Source organism: Amphiprion ocellaris, chromosome 20, assembly GCF_022539595.1.
Source record: "Amphiprion ocellaris isolate individual 3 ecotype Okinawa chromosome 20, ASM2253959v1, whole genome shotgun sequence".
NCBI classification, from domain to species: Eukaryota; Metazoa; Chordata; class Actinopteri; family Pomacentridae; genus Amphiprion; species Amphiprion ocellaris.
In genome coordinates, this window is record NC_072785.1 from 14711377 (window position 1) to 14734920 (window position 23544).

A 23544-nucleotide genomic window follows, 5' to 3' on the forward strand; every position below is an offset into this window, starting at 1 on the left:
ACCTCCAGTCTACAAAAACTACTGTCAAGCTTATTAATAAATTTAGAATTTCCTCTTACTGACATTTCTTAAATACTTATGACTCACTGTTTGTGCCTCATTAGTCTTGAACCATTTTTAACTTTGTAGCCTGTTTTTTTTTCTTCTGTTGTGTGCTCTAATTACTTTCAATATTGTAACATGACATCACTGAAAATAAGGGCTTGATGTGTGTTTTCCTGTTTTCTAAATAAAGCTAAATACATAGTGTTTGACTGGTTATGCTTTATAAAGTCTTCAGATTCATCAGTACTTGAGCACTGACTATTGACAAGTCTCATTCTTGCTTGCATCTTGCAACTTACTTCAACAAATGTATAGCACAGTATCGTTTTTAATATTGCACCAGATTCATAACTATAAGCGACGACCAAATGTCCAGCTGTTAGTGAATGTAGGCTTTAAAGTTGCCACCTTATTGCAGTGGTCATAAACATTTTCTCAAATTTCCAGCTCGCCTCAGTAACCTGGTTTCTTGTGTACTTGCAATGTTGCCACTTTTATAGCTGATGCAAGATACAGCTTGAAAACTTGTATTAAACTACTTTACAATCTAATTAAACATAATCTGGGCACCATCCGGGACACAGTGGAGCACATTACCTCAGCCAGCGTAATTAGATGTGATCATAGAGTGTAAAAACAGTCACAGTGGTGGCTGGTCCACTTTCTGTTTGCCAGAGCGCGTGGGGTCGAGAGGTCTTTACCGGGTGAAGGTTTAGGCTGTGTTTGCAGAAGGGCCTTCAAGCTTTTCTGCAAACAAGAGTTGGGAGATCAAACACCAAGGCTGGTCCTGGTGTGAAGGCTGGGGCGCTGTGGGGTGGAGGTGGAGGGTGCTAGTGACAGGTCTGCCGGACAGATAACAGGGCAGGAAACCCTCCAACATCTCATCCCTCTACATGTTCTCTCCAAATCTCCAGATAACCCCGCTCCCCTGGCACTAAATCTTAACCTCTCTGACACCGGTACTGCTGGACAAGTCTACCATCTGACCCCAGTTAGTCACATGCTGAACCTTCCCCTCGTGATAATCCTCCCAGTCAAGTGACAAAGGGTCAGCTGAGTAAGCTGAGAAGTATTTCAGGGCCCAGTGTGTGGAAAGGTTGGTGGTGAGGTTAATCAAAGCTGTGCGGCGCTAAGTAGGTTCTGGGGAACTTTTGTGCGCTCGAGTGGGTCGGTAATCTGTAAAGCATTACGAAGTGCCTGGCAAGCACTTCTCTTTGTCTCCTCCGTTATGAAAGGATTTGGAAAGAGAGCAAGAAAACTAGCTGTAATGTTTGATTTCCCTGCTTTTTGCCCTGCATGGATTCTTTGTTATGTTGTGTCTTAACCTCTCGTCTCTCTACTAAAAGAGAGAACTGTTTTTCTGTTTCTGCTTCCTGTCTGTTTGACTGTATTTAGAAAAATCTGACAGCAAATGGAACTACTCATAAACAAAGCCTCAGAGCTATATGTAAGAAATAAAAATTGAGTACAGCAATTATGCCTAGCTGTCAACATTGCAGTCTTGAGAACGGAGTCACTTGACCCTGGAATTTGCTTGGTATCCAGGCCACTTGAGGAGCTGCTATCAACAAAGGACTTCTGCTGATGAGAAGGAGCTGCTACTGGATGAGACACTAGCGCCCCCTACTGGAAACAAAAGCTACTGCTGCCAGAAATACTGAACTCTGCTGGAGCTACGCCAGGTTTGGGCTGACCTGAATCTCAAGGGATATGAAGTTTACTGTAACCTTGTGTGTTTTCTGTTACAGGCTGAACGGATAAGGAGAAAAGTATAGTGGAAAACAACTGTGGTTCTGAAACTTTCATGGTGAGTTTCAAAGATAAAAGCTTCTTGTTTTGTTGCAGGCCAAGTGGAAAATAACTGTTGATATTTTCTTTTTTCTTTTTTTTAAGGAAGAGATGTATGTTGATTTGAGCATGAAATCATATCCAAAAAGGCCTAAGAGAAACAGTATCCCAAGGGAGGGCTGTTAGTTACAAATTTAGTGTCCAATAGCACAGTGTGTGATGCTTGACTGGCATATCTGCTGGCCACTGGTCAGATTGTAAAAAGTGGGAGAGAGTGGAAGAGGACAAGGAGATAGAAAGCAAAGCAAGAAAGCTAAACAGGGAGACAGCTTAGAGTAAAAAGCAGAGTTTGACCAGGCATAGTAAAAACTGACTCTGAGGCGCCGATTTAGAAGAAGCAACAAGCTGCAGACACTCAGCTGACAAAGGAGGACACTGTCCTGATCAACTTCTCTGTCTGCGACCATGTCTGACTGTGAAGGTCTGCCTATGGGTAAGAGCAAAACAGAGACGCTGCATGGAAGTGTGTGCATGTGTTTCAAGAGAGATATATGAGGTAGATTTCTTAGCATGCGTGTCTATAAATTGTTTGGATTTGTGTCTCTGCATTACACGTATGGGTATTTTCTATCCCTGTGTGTATATTTCAGGAAGAGGGGGGTCTGTCTTAGCCCATCCTGTTTTAGTGTAAGCCCTAGACTGGGACAGCTCACCCAGCAAGTATTCGGCTGCAGCGAGGAGTCGGTTCAGTTTGAGGCCTTATATGGAAACTTGGAGCGAATTCCCTCCGGTTTCATCAAAATAATACAGGAAGACTCTGCGTAAGTTTTAACTGGAGGTATGGAGAGGGAGTCGAGGTTAGATGGAGGCTGGAAAGTCATAGCAAGTTTTGCCTCTCATCATTTTCTCCCAGGGTTGCTGTGTGAAAGATGTTTGGGTACAATAGTGCTGCATGGGGGACTATAGGGACAAATGGCATATAAATGAGTTGTGTGTGTGTGTTTGCGCGGGTGCCTGCCTGTGTGTATGTGAGTGCACATATGGATGCATCAGTCAGTGTGTGTGTGTTTGTGTGTGTGTGTGTGTGTGTGTGTGTGTGTGTGTGTGTGTGTGTGTGTGTGTGTATTGTGGTGCAGCATTAAGGGTCATTTCCTGCAAGCGCAGTCAAGCTCAGAGAAGAGATGAGGCCTCACTACAGAAACAACAGAAACAATAAGTTATAAATAGGAACCTTCACTCACTCACTCACTCACTCACTCACTCACTCACTCACTCACTCACTCACTCACTCACTCACTCACTCACTCACTCACTCACTCGCTCACTCACTCACAATCTCATCTCCATCTCCCCTCCCTCCCCCTTTATCTCCTTGTTGCCTGCTTCTTGCCCCTCTCTGATCTAATCCATGCATGATTCCTCCTTCAGTATAATCAAACATGACTCAGCAGTATGAGAACTCTCTGAAGTTGTCAGTTTGCTTTGACATAAACAGCCAGGATTGGTGAAATTGCGTTTGATGCACGACTGACTAACATCTGACCACACCTCCTTATCGTATAACATCATTCCCCGATGCATTTGCCAGGAAATTGCTTCAAATGTGAAATTATTGCGAGTCTTTCGCAGACACTGAAACTTCTGAAATTGAGTGTTGCTGGCTTTTTTGTGTCCATAGCTTTAAAGACTTAAGTGTGATCTTTATACTTAAGACATGTTTAGTACATGATTGTTGTATCAAATGAATTTCACATGTATTCTTTGTAAAACTTTCACATCCAACATAATAATTTATAAAATGTTTTGCAGAATACACTTTTGACTTTATTTAAGACATTTTGTATTTTAAAAACCTTTGCCGCTTTGAATTTAACCTTGCAGTAAACAGCGTATCTCAGTAAATCCGGGAGCAGATGTTTGTGTGCAAAGATGATTCACCTACCAAGGACTTGTGGGAATGAAGATTTTATCTGTAGGAAACTGTGTTTAAAGGAAACAGCACTTGTGGACATAAACTGTTTAGACCAGTGGCCTAGAAGCTAGAGGCAGATATGGAGAAGGTTTCCAGTTCAGTGACAATAAACAGATGCCCTTGAGTTTTAAAAGAGCATTTGTGCAGTCAAGTATATAATAATAATATTAATCATCAGATTTAGCTTTACTGGCTGAGTATGTAAACACACACAAGGAATTATTTAGCTTAGCTTAGCTTAACTTAGCTCTATAAAAGACACATGCATTCCAACAAAGGCAATAGGTAATGGAAGGATTATAACTGCAGATATGTGTAAAAGAACATGTTTGAAGTGAATGAGTTTTAGTGCAAAATAACTAAATTAAAGTTGACTCAAATTTTATTGCAGATACGGTAATTGAACAATAAATGCAAAGTCACTTCAAAGTTAAGTTAAGTTCTAACTTTTATCTTAAAGGGCTATTTTTATTGTCATTGTAGCCAAACAATCAGTATGCTATGACAATGAGCCAGCATACACAACCATACTTTTTTTACTCTTATGTCAAAAAGGCATCTTGTTACTTTGTGGTATTTATAATCTGTAGAGGAAAACTTCAACAGTGCAATAGGATTTAGCTGAGTTTGTAGTTTTTACTGTTTTGGCTCCAAAGAGAGTTTTCTTTGTTTTAACACATACTTCCATCAATGACTTTCAAGTGTATGACAAAGACTGTCCTGCAGGTGGCAGTATTAGCACATTTTATGAACGATGGCAGTGACAGAGTGAAGGAAAAGCTCAGGGTTATGAAAAGTGGGAAGTTCAGGAGGGGGAAAAAAAAGAAGAAAATGGGATTTGGGACACAAAAGGAGATGGGATACAACAGTGGAGAAAATGAGATATGACATAAGAGGGGGAAATGAAAGGGAGGAAAGATATGAAGTCAAGAAAATGGAGCTAGAGATGGAGGGCAGAGGGGGAGTGAAGGGGCGACGAGTCTCCAAGGAGATCAATTTGGTGAGAAATGAAAGCAGGTCTGGCTGTAGTGAGTCATGTAACTGAGACTTATGAAAGCATCAATGGGAGCTGACAAGTCTTTATGTGACAGAAAATCATCAGCATCCAGAGATGAAGCCTTTTACCTGCAATACCACGCTGTACATGGAGACTTGTGTGTTTGCGTGGGCATGCTAGAGTGTATGTGTTCAGAAATGCAGATGACAGATGATGATGGCGTCACGGCCTGCTGACGTCAGGCCTCCATCTGTGCCCTGAATATGAGGACAAGTAGCTTTGCTGATGTGAAACCTATTCCTCATGTTAGCGAAGGGGCCAAAATGGCTCATTTGTCATGCAGGTTCGAGAGCGATGGCTTGTGTTTGTGTGTGTGCACAATGGCACGCACAAGGATCAGACTTGCTGCTACAACATTAGAGGGAAGTAGCAGACGCTTTCTTCAGCACAGTTTATTTAAGGTTGTATCGATCGGAGGGTTGAGATGCTTTGACTTTGAAAGGAGCAGGAGAGGAGACACCAGGCAAGAGCAGGGCAAAATATTTGATGCAGCAAATATGAACAAAAAGATTTTTTTTAAAAAATGAAATGCAAAGAATAAGCACAAGGGAGATATATTATCAGGCTGTGGGAGGTGATGCATGAAAAGTGAATAAAAGATAACACTGCATGCGTATGAATTTTCACCCATGTTAAAATCAGTTCTGTGTGCATCCAGTATCTATGCATACGTGTGTGTGTGTGTGTGTGTGTGTGTGTGTGTGTGTGTGTGTGTGTGTGTGCATGTGCGTGTGCGTGTGCGTGTGTGTGTGTGTGTTGATGCAGGCTTGTATGAGGAGAAAGTGCAGTGCAGAGTTCTTGGGTGTTCAGGAAATGGGGGAAGGGTGCACATGGATGTTTCAGCAGCCAAGTCAGATGTGATTAATGTTGACGTTGCTTGAGAGAACGCACATCCCTGCACATTCTGGGATACACAGTGTGTGTCCATATTACGCGCCACAGCACTGCTGGAATTTGATGATGAGGTGGTTTTAGATTGCTGTCCTTTAGATGAATGGATAATTTTCCCAGTAGACGTCTGATGAATTTCAATCCCCCCTGCTGACCTGCCCGGTGCTGCTTTCAGTGGCCTCACACAGCCGTGGTTGTATAGATTTCTATAGACTACAGTCCACTGAATTACAACAATCCTGTTTTACTTCTCTGTCCACATTATGCCTCATTAACATATAGATTAGATCTAGAGAAGTTACTGTGCTTTATAACCCTTCCTCCCCACTTCCATGGCATCATTAGTGTGAAGGCGAAGGGGTCAGGGAGGGAAGGAGGAGGCGGGAAGAGGTATCAAAGGTTGACACAGAGGCAATGAAGGCTCAAGTAATACCCACAATATGATTTGATGTGGTGTCATGATGTTCAGAATGTCACAGAATAATGCAGCAGACACCCTTTACGGTCACATTCTTATCTTTTCACACTCTTTTCCATCTCACTCTGCCTGTTTTTTCTCCTGCCTGCCATCAATTCTGTTCATGTCAGTCCTCTCAAAGTGGTTTCTTGTGTGCTTGCTGAAAATTCAATCCTGATCTCTGCACATGTACAGCTGCATATCACACCAGCCTCAAAGAAGCCTTCCTTTTCTGGCTTAATTTCCTCTTTGTGTCCCTTTTTTTCCCCCATTAAATGGTTTCTTTTCAAAGTTCTTCTGCACCACACTGATTATCCAAATATAGAGGGTGCTGTATTCTGCACAGATTGTAAAGTCTTCTAAAGCAAATGTCACAAATGTGTCAATGGAGGCAGAGGTGTTTGCTGATCGTCACACTGGTTACCATCATTTGAGGGTGAATATGTCATATCCAAAGCATTGGATTGTAGCACTGAAGAGCGGCTTGAAACAAGAAAGCTCCTATTGCCCTAACATTGAACCATATAGTGTATGCAAAATACTGAGGCTGAGTCAAGAATTCACCTTTTTAGGAAATCTATTGTTGGAAGATAAATACACCTGAAGATTGTGGTATACTTTTGGCTTGCCATCCAGTCTTACAGTTTTGGAGTGTGTATTATTATTATCATATAAGATGCGTTTAAGTCTGTGTTGAAAGTCCTTGTGCTTGCCCTTGTTTGTCAACCAGTGGTGCAAAGGTGAGTACCTTTACTTACTTTGGGGCTACTTCTACACTGGCTAAATGTACTGCTATTTGACTACATCTTAAAGTGAATTAGTGTGATTGTTTTTGAACAGTTACACTTAGAGAAAATTACATTTCACACAAAAACTCAATAATGGCCTAATCAAATTTACTGTACTCTACTGTCAAACTGTACATATTGAGTTAACCAGCAGTGTAAAGAGAAACCAGTAAATTGAAGGCTTTAACACTTGAATGTGATTTATTATCATTGTATAATCCACTACATAATCTAATATATTACTCGCAGTGGCCAGTTGTCTGTACAGTGAATACTTTTATTTTTGATACTGCAAGGATTTTTGCTAATAATACTGACATCGTTTTCCTTAAGCACCTCAAGTTTCAAGGTTTTTTTTTTGTTTTTTTTAACCCTGTTACCGTGTCTATATGGTGTTTCATGATCATGAGCAAAATAAATTATGAAATCAATCCTGTAGATAAAAGTCCTGTAAAGAAAAGTCAGTCCTGTAGGAGCAGAGTCATAAGTGAGCTGGTGTGCTCCTGCTGCAGCAAGTGAGTATACTCATAGATCTACAGAGTCTAGAGGAAGCAATGAAGCAGAGTTACATCTAAGCTATTTTAAGGCAGAAAGAAATATTTTTTCATTGGGGAAAAAACTTTCAAACATGTAACTTCAATAGATAAAGATATATTTTTGAGGGTTAAATTAATGATCAGAGAGGGACTGAAAGTAAATTTTTGAATGCTGGTATTTCACTGTAATGGAAAAGTTTTACACTTTTGTATTATTTTTACTATGAAAGGAATTTGACACTTTAGGACACTATGAAGGGTGCTAAATGATCCTTCTGAATGCCACTGTTGCTAGGTGGTGATGACATTTCTGAATGACAGCTGGTGACGTTGGGTTTCAACATTATGACAGTTTTTAGTGTGCAGTAAAGTATAGCCTCAAAACTCACAGAGAAGGCATTGAGAGGTATAATGTGCGTCATACAACAGAATTTTAAACTCTGGTTCACCACAGAGCTTATTTTTTGGCAAAATTTAAAAACCCTGTGGGAAATAAAGTACTGCAAATCTGGTGAACTAAGCGTTTGGCTTTTAGAACAGCTGACTCACTTCCTGGTTTTACAGCTGCAAACTATGAACACTGTTGTAAAACTCAGCCGAATGTTAGATGATACTAAGCTGCGTATTTATGTTGGATGACACTGAGCGATAAATGTTAAACTAAGATGCTTAACACGGACAACATTATATCTGTTGAACATCACCGTGTTCGAGAGAGATTTTATAAGACAAACACATAATATATATGCAAGAGGCTTGGTGCCCTATATTTTTAGTGCTGTTTGAACTGTGCTTGGCAGGCTTATATATACCACTGTAGGAGGAAGAGGAGCTGCAGTAGAACATGTAACACTGGTCTCCAGCCGCAGGATTAGGAGCTATTTACAGGTCAAAAGCAGATTTTCTTCGTCTTCACTCACGTGCCTTCTCTGTCTCTCTCCCAAGTCTGTCTTCACACAGCGTCCATGGAGGCTTAACAGGGGATACGATTTGTTGCGTGTCAAGCCTGAGCCACAAAACACTTTCACTATCATTTACCTTGAGTCCAATAAGTGCAGTCGTGTTTATCTTGCAATGACTGTAGCTGTGTTGACTGTTTTATTTTAACCCCCTGAACCCCAAAGCCAACCAGCAGGTTAGAAAAGCATGTTGTCTTCATGCATGAGGTTCAGTTCTGTCTGGTAAATTAACCAAATCAAAGTTTAAAATTGTGATATTTAATCAAAACCATTTTGTTCTACATCTCTGATTTAGTTTTTGCCCAAAACAAACATTTGCAGTAACTAGATTCTGTAAAAAAAATAATAAAAAATTCTGCACTTCTTGGTGCTACTGATAAGTCATTAGTGACTCAGCTGCAACCAACAGTCATGTGACAAAATTCTAAAACTTTCGGCTGAACTGGACTGAACTGCAGGCTGTGTGTTTAGACAGAGCAAATAGGAGACAAGTATGGAAGCAAGCTAAAACTGCAAATGTCAAATAAGTGTCAGATGTTCACAGTATTGGTAGCAAATGTAGCCACTTTCCTGTGTTTTTAATAAAATAATTAATCAAAGGAATTCAATTTTAGTTTTTTCTTTTGATGTGATTTATTGGCAGTGTAACTTTGTTACCTTCACCAAAGACAACTTTAAATTATCTCCACTTCGAGTCATGGTTTTGCTGTTTCCATAAAGGCGCAGGACTTTATATTGCAGTGAAAAAGGAGCCCACAGTGAGTAAAAACAGGACAGGAGCAAAAAACCAACAGAAACTTTACGGGATTCAGAGGGAATCAGTATTTGTGTTCATGCCATTAACATATGACTCCTTCTTTCTGTCAATATGAGTTAATGCGGGTCTCTGTAGATATTACAGAGTCTGGCAGAGGATTTTAACATGCATAATGCTGTTAGAGTCCATGACCAAAAGACTGCATTAAAACACAAGTGGTGACCCAGTTTTCCTCAATCCTAACATCATTATTTGGCATCGCTGCAGCTTGTGTGGCCGACGACAGAGCTCTGCAGTGTAGAGCTGCCATTTCCCTTTATCCTTTATGGCCTTGTTTTTCTCAACTGGTATGACAAAATGTACTACACAATATGTGTTAGCTGACTGTTTCCAGTGTAGATGAAATATTCAATATTAGAAGTAGAGTTTGATGCAGAAGATGACACAAGATAGTTTCTATACTGTAGATATTCTGCACTGAGCATTTTTTTAGCCACACCAGCAGCACTGCGGAGGTGCTAGCAGTCTTTTTTTACTTGTGGTGATGTAATTATTGTGGCAGGGAAGAAGCTGATGACTTGCTGAGATAAGTCACAGAGCAAATATCGTGTTATAGGTTTGAATCCAGAACCTCTGTTGCCATGAAGGTCCTCATATTCTGTGTGTCGCAGCCTCTCCTGGCTTCCCAGACAGAGCTGTTATCACTGTTGGATTCTCTCCCCACTGAAACTAGGTCACATTTTCCACCGTATAATTCATGATAACAAAAACTCTCAACAATGGCTCATCTTTGTGGATTCTAGTTGATCTTGATGGGTTAAACTGAACTATTTGTCTCACACACACACACACACACACACACACACACACACACACACACACGAGACAGCGGCTTTTCTGCAGACAATGGCTTGTCAGTTCTCTCCTAATTAGTGTAAGACTCCCCTGATAAATGGAAAATCAGCTGAAATCACTGACATATATATATATATATATATATATATATATATATATATATATATATATATATATATATATATATATATATATATATATAGTACCAAGCAGGCAATTCTTGAGGCTAATAGTGTCCGACACAAAAGCACGAGTTCATAATTCAGTGTCATAAAATATGTTTTAATCTGGGCCCAGGCCTGTTCTGATAAGCATGCATTAGAGATGACAGGTTATTTTCCCCAGCAGGTGGGAATGATGTATTTTCAACAGCCACTCAGCTGACTTACCCTCACATTCAATCTATCTCTCTCGGCCTATATCTCTGCCCTCCTGTCCAGGCAGTTATTAAAAAGCGTGAACCTGTCCGTCACAGACTGTATTACATCCTCTGCTCTCTATGTGAATCTATAACGCAGCCACTTTTATGAGATATGACTCTGTCAAGCCCTGGGGATTGATCTTGCTGTTATCAGAGGAAGTCTAAGATATGAGAAGATGGCTTTTTAAGTGTCAAGTTTTAAAATTAAAGCACATTTCCTGTAAATCAGTATACTAACATGCTCAGAATGACACGGCTAACGTGATGATATTTGCATTTGCTAATTAGCACTAAGAACAAAGCATTGCAGAGGGGGACCGTTTATTTAAAAAAAAAAACTAAGTATCGCAAAAATGTATTTTTTTACCTGATGAAGGTTAAGGAATGACCAGTTATTGCAAATCATCCAGGAACATCATCCAGGGACGTCAAATTTTAATGGATAGCTGCTGAGATTTTTCTCTCAAAACCACGAACAGTCTACAGATCACCGAAGTCTTGAGGAGTCATTCTCAGGGGACCATGAATGTCTTAGCAGTTCAACAATGTGTGTTATCTCAAAGCTACAGTATACTACAGCATGCTAAAAAATCATTTCAGGTCTACAATTAAAGTTTCATTATCCCAACACAACAGATTTCACTTACAGACATAGAACTACATGAGGTTGTTCAAGAGGCCAGTAGCAGCCGTGACAAAAGAATTCTTTGATCTTTCGGTCCTGCATCTTGGCAACTTTTACGTTCGACCAGATGGAAGCAACCTGAACAACAGGTGACAAAGGTCAGCAGAGATTGTGGCAGAGATTTGTGGCTCTGAATTTTTACACTTTGAGAAGGTCAGATTTGTGTCTATAGTTTGGCTGCACTTGCTAATTATTCCTTCTCACCTGCTTCAAAGCAAGTGATCCAAACTGGTGAAAACAAGAGAAGACTCAGTAAAACCTTCTCATATAAGTCATATCTGTAAAAAGTTCCAACGTTAACTTTTCATTAATTATTGGCTTCCGCTACAAACACTGTTGAGCACCCAGTAATAGAGAAACTAGAGAAATGCTTCTTCCTGTAGTCAGTTTTATGTTTTAGACACATTTATATCCAGGAGGAGCATTTGCACCAACCTCCACTGGACTGTGAGCTTCAGAACAACTAAACAGGCACACAATGACAAAATCATCTCTGCCCTTATGATGACACTGACACTTGTTTTTATATAAAACAAACAAACAAAAGCTATGAAAGGACACAGGCCTGGGGGGAAGGTAAAAGGGCATCAGATAAAGCACCAGTGACTTTCACCTTTTGAGACCTGTCATTTAGAAAGTCATCCAGTCAACACTTTAATCCAAAGTCAGTATACCTGCAGTATTTCACAGTTTTCTGCACTGTTAAAGGACACGCTGGCACAATGACCAGACAGCTGAACCCATGAGGGTTATCACCCGGGAAGTAAATGAATAACACTTGTTTCATGGTGGGGGTTTTATGCTCGCTCTTTCCTTTTGACTCATTTTCACTTTGGCACAGGCTCATACTGGGTGACCTTTGCTACCTGCTGCTACATTTACAATTTAAATTGAACATATTACCCAGTCTCCAGGTAATTCAGTAAATAGTGGACAGTCTAAAAATTATGTTTGACTCAGTAGTTTGAATTTGTAAATAGAATATTTTGGTATTTCTGATTATTCTTTTTTTGATTTCACTTCCTCACGTGATGGCAAAGATGTGATAAAGGTTTTAACTGGCCTTGTATCACAAGCGCACTGTATTGTTTAACTAGTTGAAACAAACCTTAGAGTTGCACGTGTTTATACTGTAAATCTGTCTTAAGCTGTCTGTCCAGCTTGACTTGCTGTAAAAAAAAATAATCTGCATGTGTCACCCAGCTTTGTCTTAGCTCAGTGTTTGTATGAATCACCCCAGGTTGGATTAATTCATGGTGTAAAGCACAAAGCAGCCCAATAACCAGGACAGGCACACAGATGGTGGCTGGATCATACAGAGGATTGACCTTGTTTCCTCCTCAGCTCTGGATTTGATTGGGTATAATCCTGGCCGACTGACAGACTGACTGATCATCTGTTGATAAAACCAATGTCAGCAGTTTTTTTTCTTTCTCTGAAAAAAAGGAAAAGGAATAAACAGCCCACTCATGTCCAACGTGACCTTCAAATGCCTCCCGAGACTGACAGCTGTAAAAACAGAGTCAGTGGGGCAGGTGAGAAAGCAACGGAGAACTTGAGGCTGGATGCCAAGCCATGTTAAAGTGCTTTTGAGCAAGGCATTGAACTCTGGTAAGGTATATTACAGTAAAATAGGTGGCTATGTACTTTGACCCTACAGAATGTATAGACTTATGTGACTGTTGGGCTATTCGTGCTTCTGCATGATTTAAATTTACGCTTAACCTCTTGAAACTACTGATACTCCTCTAAATATTTTTTAAGTTTCTTTAATTCTACAATAGACATGCACCAAACAGTATCATAGGTTCCATATTATTGGGAAAACAAGAATGGGTTGATACATCAAATGGAAATATTTTAGGAATTACAGTTAATTGCAAAGTTTGTTCAAAAAGAAAAAAAGAAAGGAACGAAAGACAAAAGAATAATGGAAACAATGGGAAACTAGAGCTGAAAAAGTCCGACCATATGCTGTATTTAAAAGATAGATGTTACAACCATGACATCATCCATCAACCATTTTGAAAGCTCATGTTTGGCATTTGGCCATCACCATCTAAAAAACAGATGCAGCAAACAAGCAACTGATCTGACTGAGAGCCTGAAGATGCCATGCATGCCAATACGTTAGCGACCTGACAGGCACAAGGTAGCCCCACCCTTAAGCATACTCTGGTTTATCGTCTATTTTCCTCTAAATGGGACATAATTTACAACATGAACACCACCTTGTGTTAAAGGAGGCTTAAAACTAGCAATTGTGACTATAAACCTGTCAGAAAAATGTTTACTGAGGGCAGAAACAAGTGAGAAGTGGGGTCATTTTCTAATAGACTTTTATACGATCTGACGTGTTTTTTCAACCAGAAGAATCGCCCCCTGGCGGCCATTACAAAGAATGCAGGTTTAAGTCACACTTTAACTACACTGCCTTCACTTTTAGAAGCCACAGGTTACATCTGTCTATGCACATATACAGTCTATAGATGAAAATTGCTAACAGCTGATTTTGTTTTTTTGGCCACTTGGGGGCAACAGCAACTGCAGCTTGGAGGTATCATTACTTTTTAAGTTAATGTGGCGAGCTTGTTTCTTACACATCCAGCATCTATAGCGCAATACATTCATGAACCTTTTGGAGTCATGTTTCTAGTGAATGTAAGTACAATATTCACTTTTTTGGCTCAGTTTTTGGTCAGCTGGAGGAAAACGTCTGGCTCTTTGGCTACTAGCTGCTAACTGTGACCGTAATTATATAACAATTATTGCCACTTTTAATGTGCGTATTCATTAAAAAGCAATCAATTAGTGAATCCCTATGTGTATCATGGTTGCCCCAGTTTGCACATTTGACTGTGTTTTAGGGGCTTGGCGCACTCAGCAGTAGTTAGAAGAAGTGGGACATCCTCAGAGTCTGTAGCGCTATCCTGTTTATTTTATAACTGATTCACTGATTTGTAGAGAAGATGGGAACAATGGGGAGGTGTGGACTGAGGAGGGACGGAGCAGCAGTTCCACCACCTGCCACCCGCTGGGTCCTAGGTGGGGTTTAGCGCCCCATGGGGGAGGATTTTGGAGGGAATATGTCCCAGTTTTAGCTGCCTGCTCTCACGTGAGCATAAGCACAGAGAGCCAGACACACACACACACACACACACACACACACACACACACACACACACACACACACACACACACACACCAGACCTGTCCCTAATCTAGATCCCAAATCAGGCCCACAGTGAGATTTACAATAATCTGAAGCCCTTCAGACAAAACACCACCGTGACTCGCAATCTCCAGAACAAAACACAAAGGATGTTTACTGTGTTACGCTTGCACTCTGGGCAAGGAGCAGCACGAAATTCCTTTTTGTATCTGAATCAAAACATTGGATGTTGTGGCCTTTTGGCAGCTTAAAACAGTGATTGCACAGAAATGCAAATACCTCAGTACATTTCAGCTGTAGATAAGAACATTAACTGAAGGCGCAGACAAAGAGCAATGTGTAAAATGGCATAAAGGTCAACACTTGAGCTTACTTTGTGAGTGTTTTGAAATTGTAATATTCTTGCGATTACACTAAACAAGCACTGCAGTGTGCAAACACAATGCTGGCCTACAAGGAGCACCTTGTTTCCTTGAATAATCCTGGCTGCTGCTGAGCTCAGTAGATGTTGGTGGCTTGATGTTATTGTGTAATAAGTGAAGCAGAGTGCTGTGTTTTCCTGAGGGAGAGAGAAGCACTGCAGCGCTGAGGTCAACAACGTGGAGGGCCATGAACCATAAACTGATCAGCCGTTAAAAGGTGCTGCACTGCATCCTTTCATCTTCTCGTTAAAGGTCAAATCTAGCCGTGGTCGTCTTTTGAACCATGCTGGATTCAAGATATTGTGTCGGATGCAGCTACCTGCACAGACAGATAATATCACATCTGCTGGGCTACTATAAAAACATAGAGAGAAACTAACGCATCCTTTCATGGTCTCTCCTCCCTCTGCTGTCTTTGGAGCATCCCTGCCTTTGTATGATTTCATCGACTCCGTCTTGTGATCCAAGAAGAAAGGGGAAAGTGTTTCCAATCTGAATATAGGCCACTGAGTCTGTCTTCTTTAGGCTTGTTATTTTTCCCCTTCAAGCTTGAACTATAAATAATGCAGAGACACCCCCCCTTCTGGTGCACATACAAAAACCCCCAGTTAGAATTAAACAGCTCCCAATTTCCCCCCATTTCTTTTTTTTCTGTAGGGATTCCCCCCTTTTTTTCCCCTCACTAAACTCCCACCCTGCTCACTTTTTAATTTGGTCCCTCTCTCTGAGCCCCCACAGCCTCTTCAAGCACTTTCATTTTCTGTTTCTCCCCCTCCCCCTCTATCCCATTTATTTCTCTCTTTCTTCAATCCCCCCGTCTCCCTTTCATTCTCTCCCCCTGTCGTCCTTGTTTTAAGGATCGCTCGGCCTCTGTGCTGTCTGTGGCGGGGCAGATAAGACAGACAGAGGACAGAGTGATAATCGTGTTTAGCCACAGCAGAGATCCTCTGGCAACGTTCGGCTCAGATGTTTGGTGGCTGCAGGAAAAGATGTGACGCTGGTTTGTTGCTGTGTCCCCGTGTGACTCCGTACAGTGACATACAGGATGTGTGACTCCACTGTGTGTGAGAATAATTCAGTATCTGCTCTGTACTGACTTACTCATTTATTTATGCAGTTTGAGTGAACCCTTTCCTGTCATCTTCTCTCTCCTTCTTTCTCCTATCTCTGTTCTCTCCTCCTTTCTCCTATCCCCTTGTCTCCTTTTCTCTGACCCTACTTTGTCCTTGCATCTCTTTAATTCTTTCCTTTTTTCCATTGCTTACTCTGCAGTCTTTTCGCCTCTTTTTCCCATCTGTTAATTTCCTTTCCTACTCTACCTCATCTACTCTACCTGCCCTCTTTTCTCCTCTCTTCTTTTAATATCCCATCCTGTCCTTTTTTCCTCCACTCTCTTTGTACCTTATCCACTTGCCTCCCTTTCATCCTCCTCTCCTTTTCTACTCTCATTTCCTTTCCTTTTCCACCTTTTCCTGTCCTCTTATCTCCCTTGTCTTCTCTTTCTTTCTCTCCTCTTTTTTCTTTTTCTCTTCTTGTCTCCTATCCCCTTATCTCCTCTTCTCCTACTCTACTTTTTTCTTCTCTCCATTCTTAATGTCCTCTTTTCTCATTTTGTTTCCTACCTTAGCAGGTCTTCTATTCCATTTGTCTGCCGTCTTTTCTCCTCTTTCATTTCATTCCTTCCTCTATTGCTTCCACTGTCATCCTACATTATCTACTTTTCTCATTTTCCTCCTCCTCTCCGTTCCTATTCTCTCATCTTCTTTCCTTTGCCACCCTTTCCTGTCCTCTTGTCCCCTCTTCTACTTTTTCACTTCGTCTCCTATCCCACTTTTCTTCTTTCCTTTCCTAATGTCCTATTTTCTCTTCCTTTTTCCTATCTGCTAGCTTCCTGTCCTACTCTACCGTATCTTCAGCTCCATCCCTCTGTCCTCTTTTCTCCTCTCTTCTTTTACTATCTCCTCCTCTATCTCATCCTTTCCTTTCCACCTTCCTCTTCTTTATCCACTCTTCTGATGTCCCTCCTCCTCTCATTTCTTATTCTCCTTTCCTTTGCCACCTTTTTCAGTGCCTTTTTGTCCTCTCCACTTTCCTCTCTCTTTTCCCTTTCTCCTCTTGTCTCCTGTCCCTTTTACTCCTTTCCTCCTACCATACTTTTTCTTCTTTTCTGTCCTTATGTCCTCTTTATTCCCTTTCTTTCCTATCTGCTAGTTTTCTTTCCTACCCTACCTTGTCTCCTACTCCCTCTGCCCTCTTTTTTCCTCATCTCCTCCTCCATCTCTTCCTCTCCTTCCCACCTTATCCATTCTTTCCTTTACCTCCTCCTCCTCTCTCTGCTATTCTCTCATTTCCTTTCCATTTCCATCTTTCCAGTCACTTTGCCTCCTTTGTCCTGTGCTTCTTTCTCCTCTCTTTTTCATATCCTCTTGCCTCCTATTCTCCTATCCTACTTTTTCTTCTCTCCTTTCTTAATGTCCTCTTTTCTCATTTCCTTTCCTACCTTAACATGTCTTCCACTCTATTTCTCTGCCCTCTTCGCTCCTCTCTTCCTTTATTATCCCCTCCTCTATTGCTTCCACTGTCATCCTATCTTATCCACTTGTCTTCTTTTCCTCCTCCTCTCTCTTCCTTTTCTCTCATTTCCTTTCCTTTGCCACCTTTTCCTGTCCTCTTGTCTGCTCCTTTTCTTTTTCTCCTCTTGTGTCCTCTTCTCCTGTCCTACCCTACTTTTTCTTATTTCCTTTCTTTATGCCTTATCTTATCTTCCTTTTTCCTATCTGCTCGTTTCCTTTCCTACCCCACCTGGTCTCTTACTCCCTCTTTTCTCCTCTCTCCTTTTACTGTCTCCTCTATCTTCTTCCCACCTTATCCACTGCTCTCATTTTCCTCTTCCTCTCTCTTCTTTTACTCTCATTTCCTTTCCTTTGCCACCTTTCCTGTCTTGTCTCTTTTATCCTCTCCTCCTTTCTACTCTTTCATATCCCCTCATCTCCTTTTCTCATACTTTTTCTTTCCTTGCTTTATGTCCTCTTTTCTCCTTTCCCTCCCTATCTGCTAGTGTCCTTTCCTACCTTAACATGTCTTCTACTACCTCCCTCTGCCTCTTCTTTTCTCATCTCCTTCTCTATCTTTCCCTTCTCTCTCATCCTACCTTGCCCACTCTTCTCCTTCTTCCTCCTCCTCGGCTCTGCTCTCCCTCTAAACCAGAGGAGGAGGAGGAGGAGGAGGAGGAGGAGGAGGAGCTCTCCGGCAGGCCCCGCCCCCTGCGCTCTGACTCGTCCACAGTGTGTGACAGGGGAAGGCTGGGCTGTCCCAAGCATTATCTAAACACACACACACACAGCTTTCTGACACACGCACACGCTCACACTCAGCCACACAAACACACAGTAACCGGCTGTGCCAGAGCTGTGCTGCGCTGTCAGCTCAAGCCCTCTTAAAGCTGCTTTTTTTCCGGCTGGAGATCAGTGAGAGCTAACGACACACAGCTGTCTGTTCTGAACGCAGGAGGAGAAGGACAAGAAGAGAACAGAGGGAGGAGGAAAACAAGAAGAAGAGGAGGACAAAACCACCAGCAGCCTCTTAACTTGTCTCCAGTGCAGTCATTCTTCAGCAGGGAGGGTTCGCTGTTGTAGTTCAGGACTTTTTTTTTGGTGAGAAGGGGGAGGTTGGAAAAAAAAAAGGAGAAGAGGGGCTGGAGTTCACATGACATAATCAGAGTGAATGGGGTTGCCATGGTGACTCACCCAGGGAGCCTGACCCGTGCAGAGTGAATGGAGGGAGCGCCTCGGACGCCAAGTGAACGATAAACTGAAGGAGAGGGGAGTCAGAAGGACAAGAAGAGGAGGAGAGCCGAGGAGTGGTGGAGAGCAGAGGATAAGCAGCACGGGCTGAGAATGGAGGACGGCTTTTCCAGCTACAGCAGCTTGTATGACACCTCGTCACTGCTACAGTTCTGCAACGGTAAAACTCGCTAATCCTTCCTCCCCCATCCATCCATCCATCCCTCCCCTCTGGGTGCATGTTGTTCCTCTGGACTTGACGTGTCACCAGCTGGCTAAACTTACAGCAGAGGTGTGTTCGTGGTGCAGGAATGAGCTGTTTTGGCTACATTCCAGAGTGCTTTGGTGGAAAAGGGAGTTCAGTCTTTATGCTGTAACATTTTGTGCTTAATGTTTAATTGTTGGTGCTGAATGGTGGGTAAAGATTGAATCGTGTATTGTGCAAGAGATCAGTCCTGTGTGTGACAGTAGAAAGCAAGTTAAAGCATGAAACAGTCTGTTTTCTGGAATCAAGGCCAGAATAATGTCAACAGTCCCTGTGAGCCGGTGGCTGTCAGGAGAGCTAAAAAACAAAGGCAGAGGGAGGATGAGAAACAGTCCTCCTGCTCACAGCGCTGCTCTGGTTCTGCTTGATGTGATGAAGGGTATGTGATGAATATATTTCTCCCCTGTTGGCAGATTGCGATCAGTTTGCCGAATGAGACAAAACTGAAGTGACAGAACAGGACACTATTGCTCATGTTTTGCTCACTGCCCTTAATGTGATTTATTTGCTGGCAGAGGGAGAAAGCGTACTTCAGGCTGCTGATGTTATGGGTGGGAGAGGGTGACTCAGGGAAGAGGGAAGGCAGCATGACACATCAGTATGACATCAGTTTAGGATTTATTTCCATGAAGCTCTCGTTCTTCTCGAAAAGTGAAGCCTTATGTGAAATTTATCACTCAGTATTTAATCATACTTCTGAGCTTGTGCTCTGCTGAAAGCTTTTTCTTTCAAATGGCGTATTGTGCCCGAATGAAGCACTACAGTACTACACAGTTTGTTGATATGATCACTGCTGGCATAAATACAAACTACAGCTAGTGCCCACCAGCACACACACAAAGAGGATTATCCCCAACAACAATAACCTGTGTCACTGAGAGAGACTGCTGCTGTAACAGAGCGACTCTAAACCAGGTTAATAACTTGTACTTCTCTCAGCCAGTTCATCAAATACAAAATTAAATGTTTATCATGTGACAAATGGACCCTATCATCCCCTTCAGGTTGGCATCCTCTTTGTTTTTATTGCATTTTTCACTGTGTACTTGGCAGTTGCAGAGACTGGATTGTGAGCTATTGTTGATACACAGACTACCATAATAGCCATTGGTGGATAATGAAAAAATCAATGATATTTACTGCGCTGTGCAAGCACCAGCAGTTGATTGGATGAGGGGAATACTTTTGTCAAACAGAGCAAATGAGAGATGTGGAATTACACAGAGCTATCTGCTGCCAGGGATGCTGACCACTTTAGTATTTTCATGCATCACTGATGAGGTGAAACTAGTTAAAAGCTTTTATCCCTTATGGATTTGCCTCATTAAATTTATAGCAGTCACAAAGATGGAGATACAGACAGAGATGGGTTAGTGGTGCACAGCTGAAAGATGTCTGTGATATTTGATTTATTTAGAGCAGAAAAGACAGATTTGATAACTGTTATCCTGCACTGGGACAGATTCCCTTGGAACCTCACATGCAGAAATGGGAAATTGAAAATAATACAGCTTCTTCATTTTTTACTCAATTCACCAACTATGTATCTAAAGAGACGTCACATAGTAAGGTAAACTCCTGATGAAATTAAGGAGAGAAAGGCCTAAAATCCAAAGATTCATTTGGATTCCATTTCAGCAAGCACTTGACAATAATGGGAAGAAAAACATCAGGCAGAACCAGGCTCAGGGAAGGCAGACGTCTGCTACGACCAGCTGGGGTGAGGTTAGAGAGGAGAGAGAACAGGAGAGCAGATGGAAAACATACTACAAACAATGTATCAGAAACCAATAAACACCACAGAGGTCAGTGAGGCCTGTAACTGCATCATGATAAACAGTGTAAAAATCAAGGGAATGACAAACAAAAGTGAGTCATCAGATTGAGTCAGGTGGGAGCACGGATTTCTGATGAGCTAAAATATAAAGAAGCTGTCGAGTGAGTGCATGTTTTCCATTCACGTGATGTATTCCAGTGTAATGAGCAAAGTGCTGACAGTGCCAATGATAACAGCAGAGTCGGGTTGGTTGGATTGACCTGAAAAACAGGTGTAGCAGTGGGTGTACAGCAATGAAGCTCTGTGACTTCCTCCGAGTAAATGAGTGACCTTTAGAGCTCCGACAAATTACAGCGAAGTGGCAGGTGCGGCTTTTCGACGTTGCTGTGTGTGTCGCCCTCAAGGCACAAGGTAGAAACTGTAACCTCCTCGCTGAATGTGGACTAGAATGTGTGTTTCTTGTCTTGTGATTGTGCCTCGATTTAAAATCTTCCTCCTTGTGCTGTATTTTCTGCAATGTCATGACTGTGAGCAGAGGGAGAGCCTGTCAGGTTGTTTGTACTCACTCACAATGTCACAGCGTCGATGAAATAAGACATGCTGCTCCGAGGCTGTTGCCAGGGATTTTCCGACCTCCACCCGTCCTGCTTTTTACTCGCACACACACCTACACATGGAGGCAGCAGCATCTCGTTCCAACAGACTGCTTAATTGGGTGAGCCTTACTTAAAATGTGTGTGTGTTTGTGTAGCAGTCCAAGTCGGAGCTGGGAGTGTTCTCACACATCCACAGGATCAGAGTGTGTGTCGGGCCTGTAGGCCAAACTGACATCATACTGCTCTGCTGCTGCCGTCCAGCTGAACCCAGATCCACTCAAAGCAAAAGTTAATGATGTCATTCATTCCCCCTCTTTCTCTCAGCTCGTGTGTTGTAGAGCATCCAACCAGACTAATGTTGGGAGACTAGGTCAGCTAAACTGTAGAAACGTGCAGGCTGCGTGCTTTGTCCTCAGGAGGTCAGAGCTAGCCCGGGCTAAATGAAAATTAGCCCCATTACACCCTCAGAAACACAGAAAGACTCACTGATTACAGCTGAGGGAGGAAGTGAATCCTTTAGAGAGGCCTTTTCTGTGTTCAATCACATTTAGAACAGAAAAGGACCGTTTCGATTGAGTTAGTCTGTGCTGCATGGCTGGTAATGAGATTACTGCTGTTTTTATAGAATTTGTAAATGTCTTGAAACCACATGGCAGGATCTTTGTCCATTTTATGACGGAGAAAGTCAACATTTGTCCCTGTGGTTTCCTGTTTTGTTTGCCTATATGTTACCACCGAACTTGCAAGTTTAATTTCATATAGATCCTGTGGATATTCCTTTCAATATCTGCAAGTTGATTCTCACACCAGAACAGAAATGAAAGAGAACCTATGGCTGCACTGACATCTAACAACTTTTAGTCTTCAGGCTGCGTTTTGCACCAACGTTAACTACAGCTGATGAGGCTAAAACATGCAAAGCCACCAGAGCAAAATCATCAGTTAATGCGATTCCTCGTTCATTAGCTCCTGATGTGTTCATAAGTAAATCTGTTAATAAGTAAATCCGGCTCGCTTATAACACTAATACCGATGATCACACACTCAGGTTCATCTCTGAGCTCCCAGTCTGTCTGTCGTTACAAATCTATTCTCCTGTTCATTTATGTTTCCAGCTAACGATGTCTGCTCAGATTAGGATCAAACATTTCTCTATCTCTACCCTCCACGCTCGTGCTGTTCACCCACAGGCACACTGGCACACAGCGCTCACCTTACCAGCCCTGGCATAGACGGCACCTAAACACACCAGCATGACAGCAGAAGGGGGAGGCAGGGCAAACAGGGATAAAGGGAAAGACAGCAAAGAAGAAAAACAGGCACGTGAGTTGATCAGAAAAAGAGGATGGGAGTATGAATTAGTGCAGATGGATGGAACAGACGTGAAAGGTGAAAAGGGAAATTAATAAAGATGGAGGCAGCTTTGATGTTTCTTGGAGGTATTTTGAATCGCAGCGGAGGTGACACGACTTCATCCAGTCTCCTCCTCTTCTTGGCGGTGCATCTATAGGTGTCTCCATCCAAACCCTGATTGATGATGGCACGTGGAGCGGGATTAAGATTAAAGCCCCGCTCACGTTACCGAGCACAGTAGCCAAGAAGGGATGGCAGGGAAGAGGAAGAGAAGGAGGTGTTTGTGTTCGTTGTTTAGGACAGTATGCCTGAACTTGGGGTCCATTTCCTCAATTTAGAAGCTACACCGAAACTCCAGTTCGATCAGATTCTTTATTTTCTTTAATTTATCAGTGATTTATGGCTCCTTTCCTGCTTCGATTTCTCCTTCTTCTCTTCTTTCTGTTCCCCTAGTTATTTCACTTTACATCATAGTCTAGTAAAACCCACCGGCAAGCTGACCTGCACTCTGAAATTTCCTCTGCTCCCATAAAAACTGCACAAAAATGTCAATATAAGAGCACTGAGAGAGGGCCTATTAGGAAATGATGCGTCTCTGTGCCATCAGTCATCTGTAACTGTTCTACATGTATCAGAGCAGCAGTCTAATAAATATCGACCTGAATGGGATAACTCATCCACTACTGCTGATTCATTTAAAGGTTGACATTGATTTCCTATAGCTGTGTCAGTGAGAGCACACGCCGCTCTCCATTTCTTTTTATCTTCCCTCCCGTCTCCGGCTCGGTGCAGCTGGATTTCTTCCATTTTTAAAACTCTCTGACTCTTCTGTCCTTCAGTTCGCTTTACTTTCCCTCTTTCTCAGGCTTTTTGTCTTTCTCCCCCCCTCGCTCTCATCCCTGCGTCAGACTCTCCCATGCTCTTTGTTTGATCTTGTGTGAATGCCCCAAGTGGAGCTCAGAGTGC

The 23544-nt window shown here is 42.1% G+C and overlaps 1 protein-coding gene across 6 annotated transcripts in view; it reads left to right on the top strand.

Moving 5' to 3' along the window:
- The first annotated feature begins 2093 nt into the window (after nucleotides 1-2093).
- Nucleotides 2094-23544, top strand: part of eml1 (EMAP like 1) — a 61815-nt gene continuing 40364 nt past the window's right edge. For 2 of the 6 annotated variants that reach the window (XM_035943210.2, XM_023298966.3), the window contains exon 1: nucleotides 18194-18768. In XM_035943210.2, coding sequence (XP_035799103.2) covers nucleotides 18702-18768 — 67 coding nt within the window. In that variant the 5' untranslated portion in view covers nucleotides 18194-18701. Of the gene's footprint in view, nucleotides 2327-2502; nucleotides 2655-18191; nucleotides 18769-23544 lie in introns of those variants that run through there. The other 4 variants (XM_035943209.2, XM_055006185.1, XM_023298962.3 and 1 more) reach the window with 4 other exon arrangements.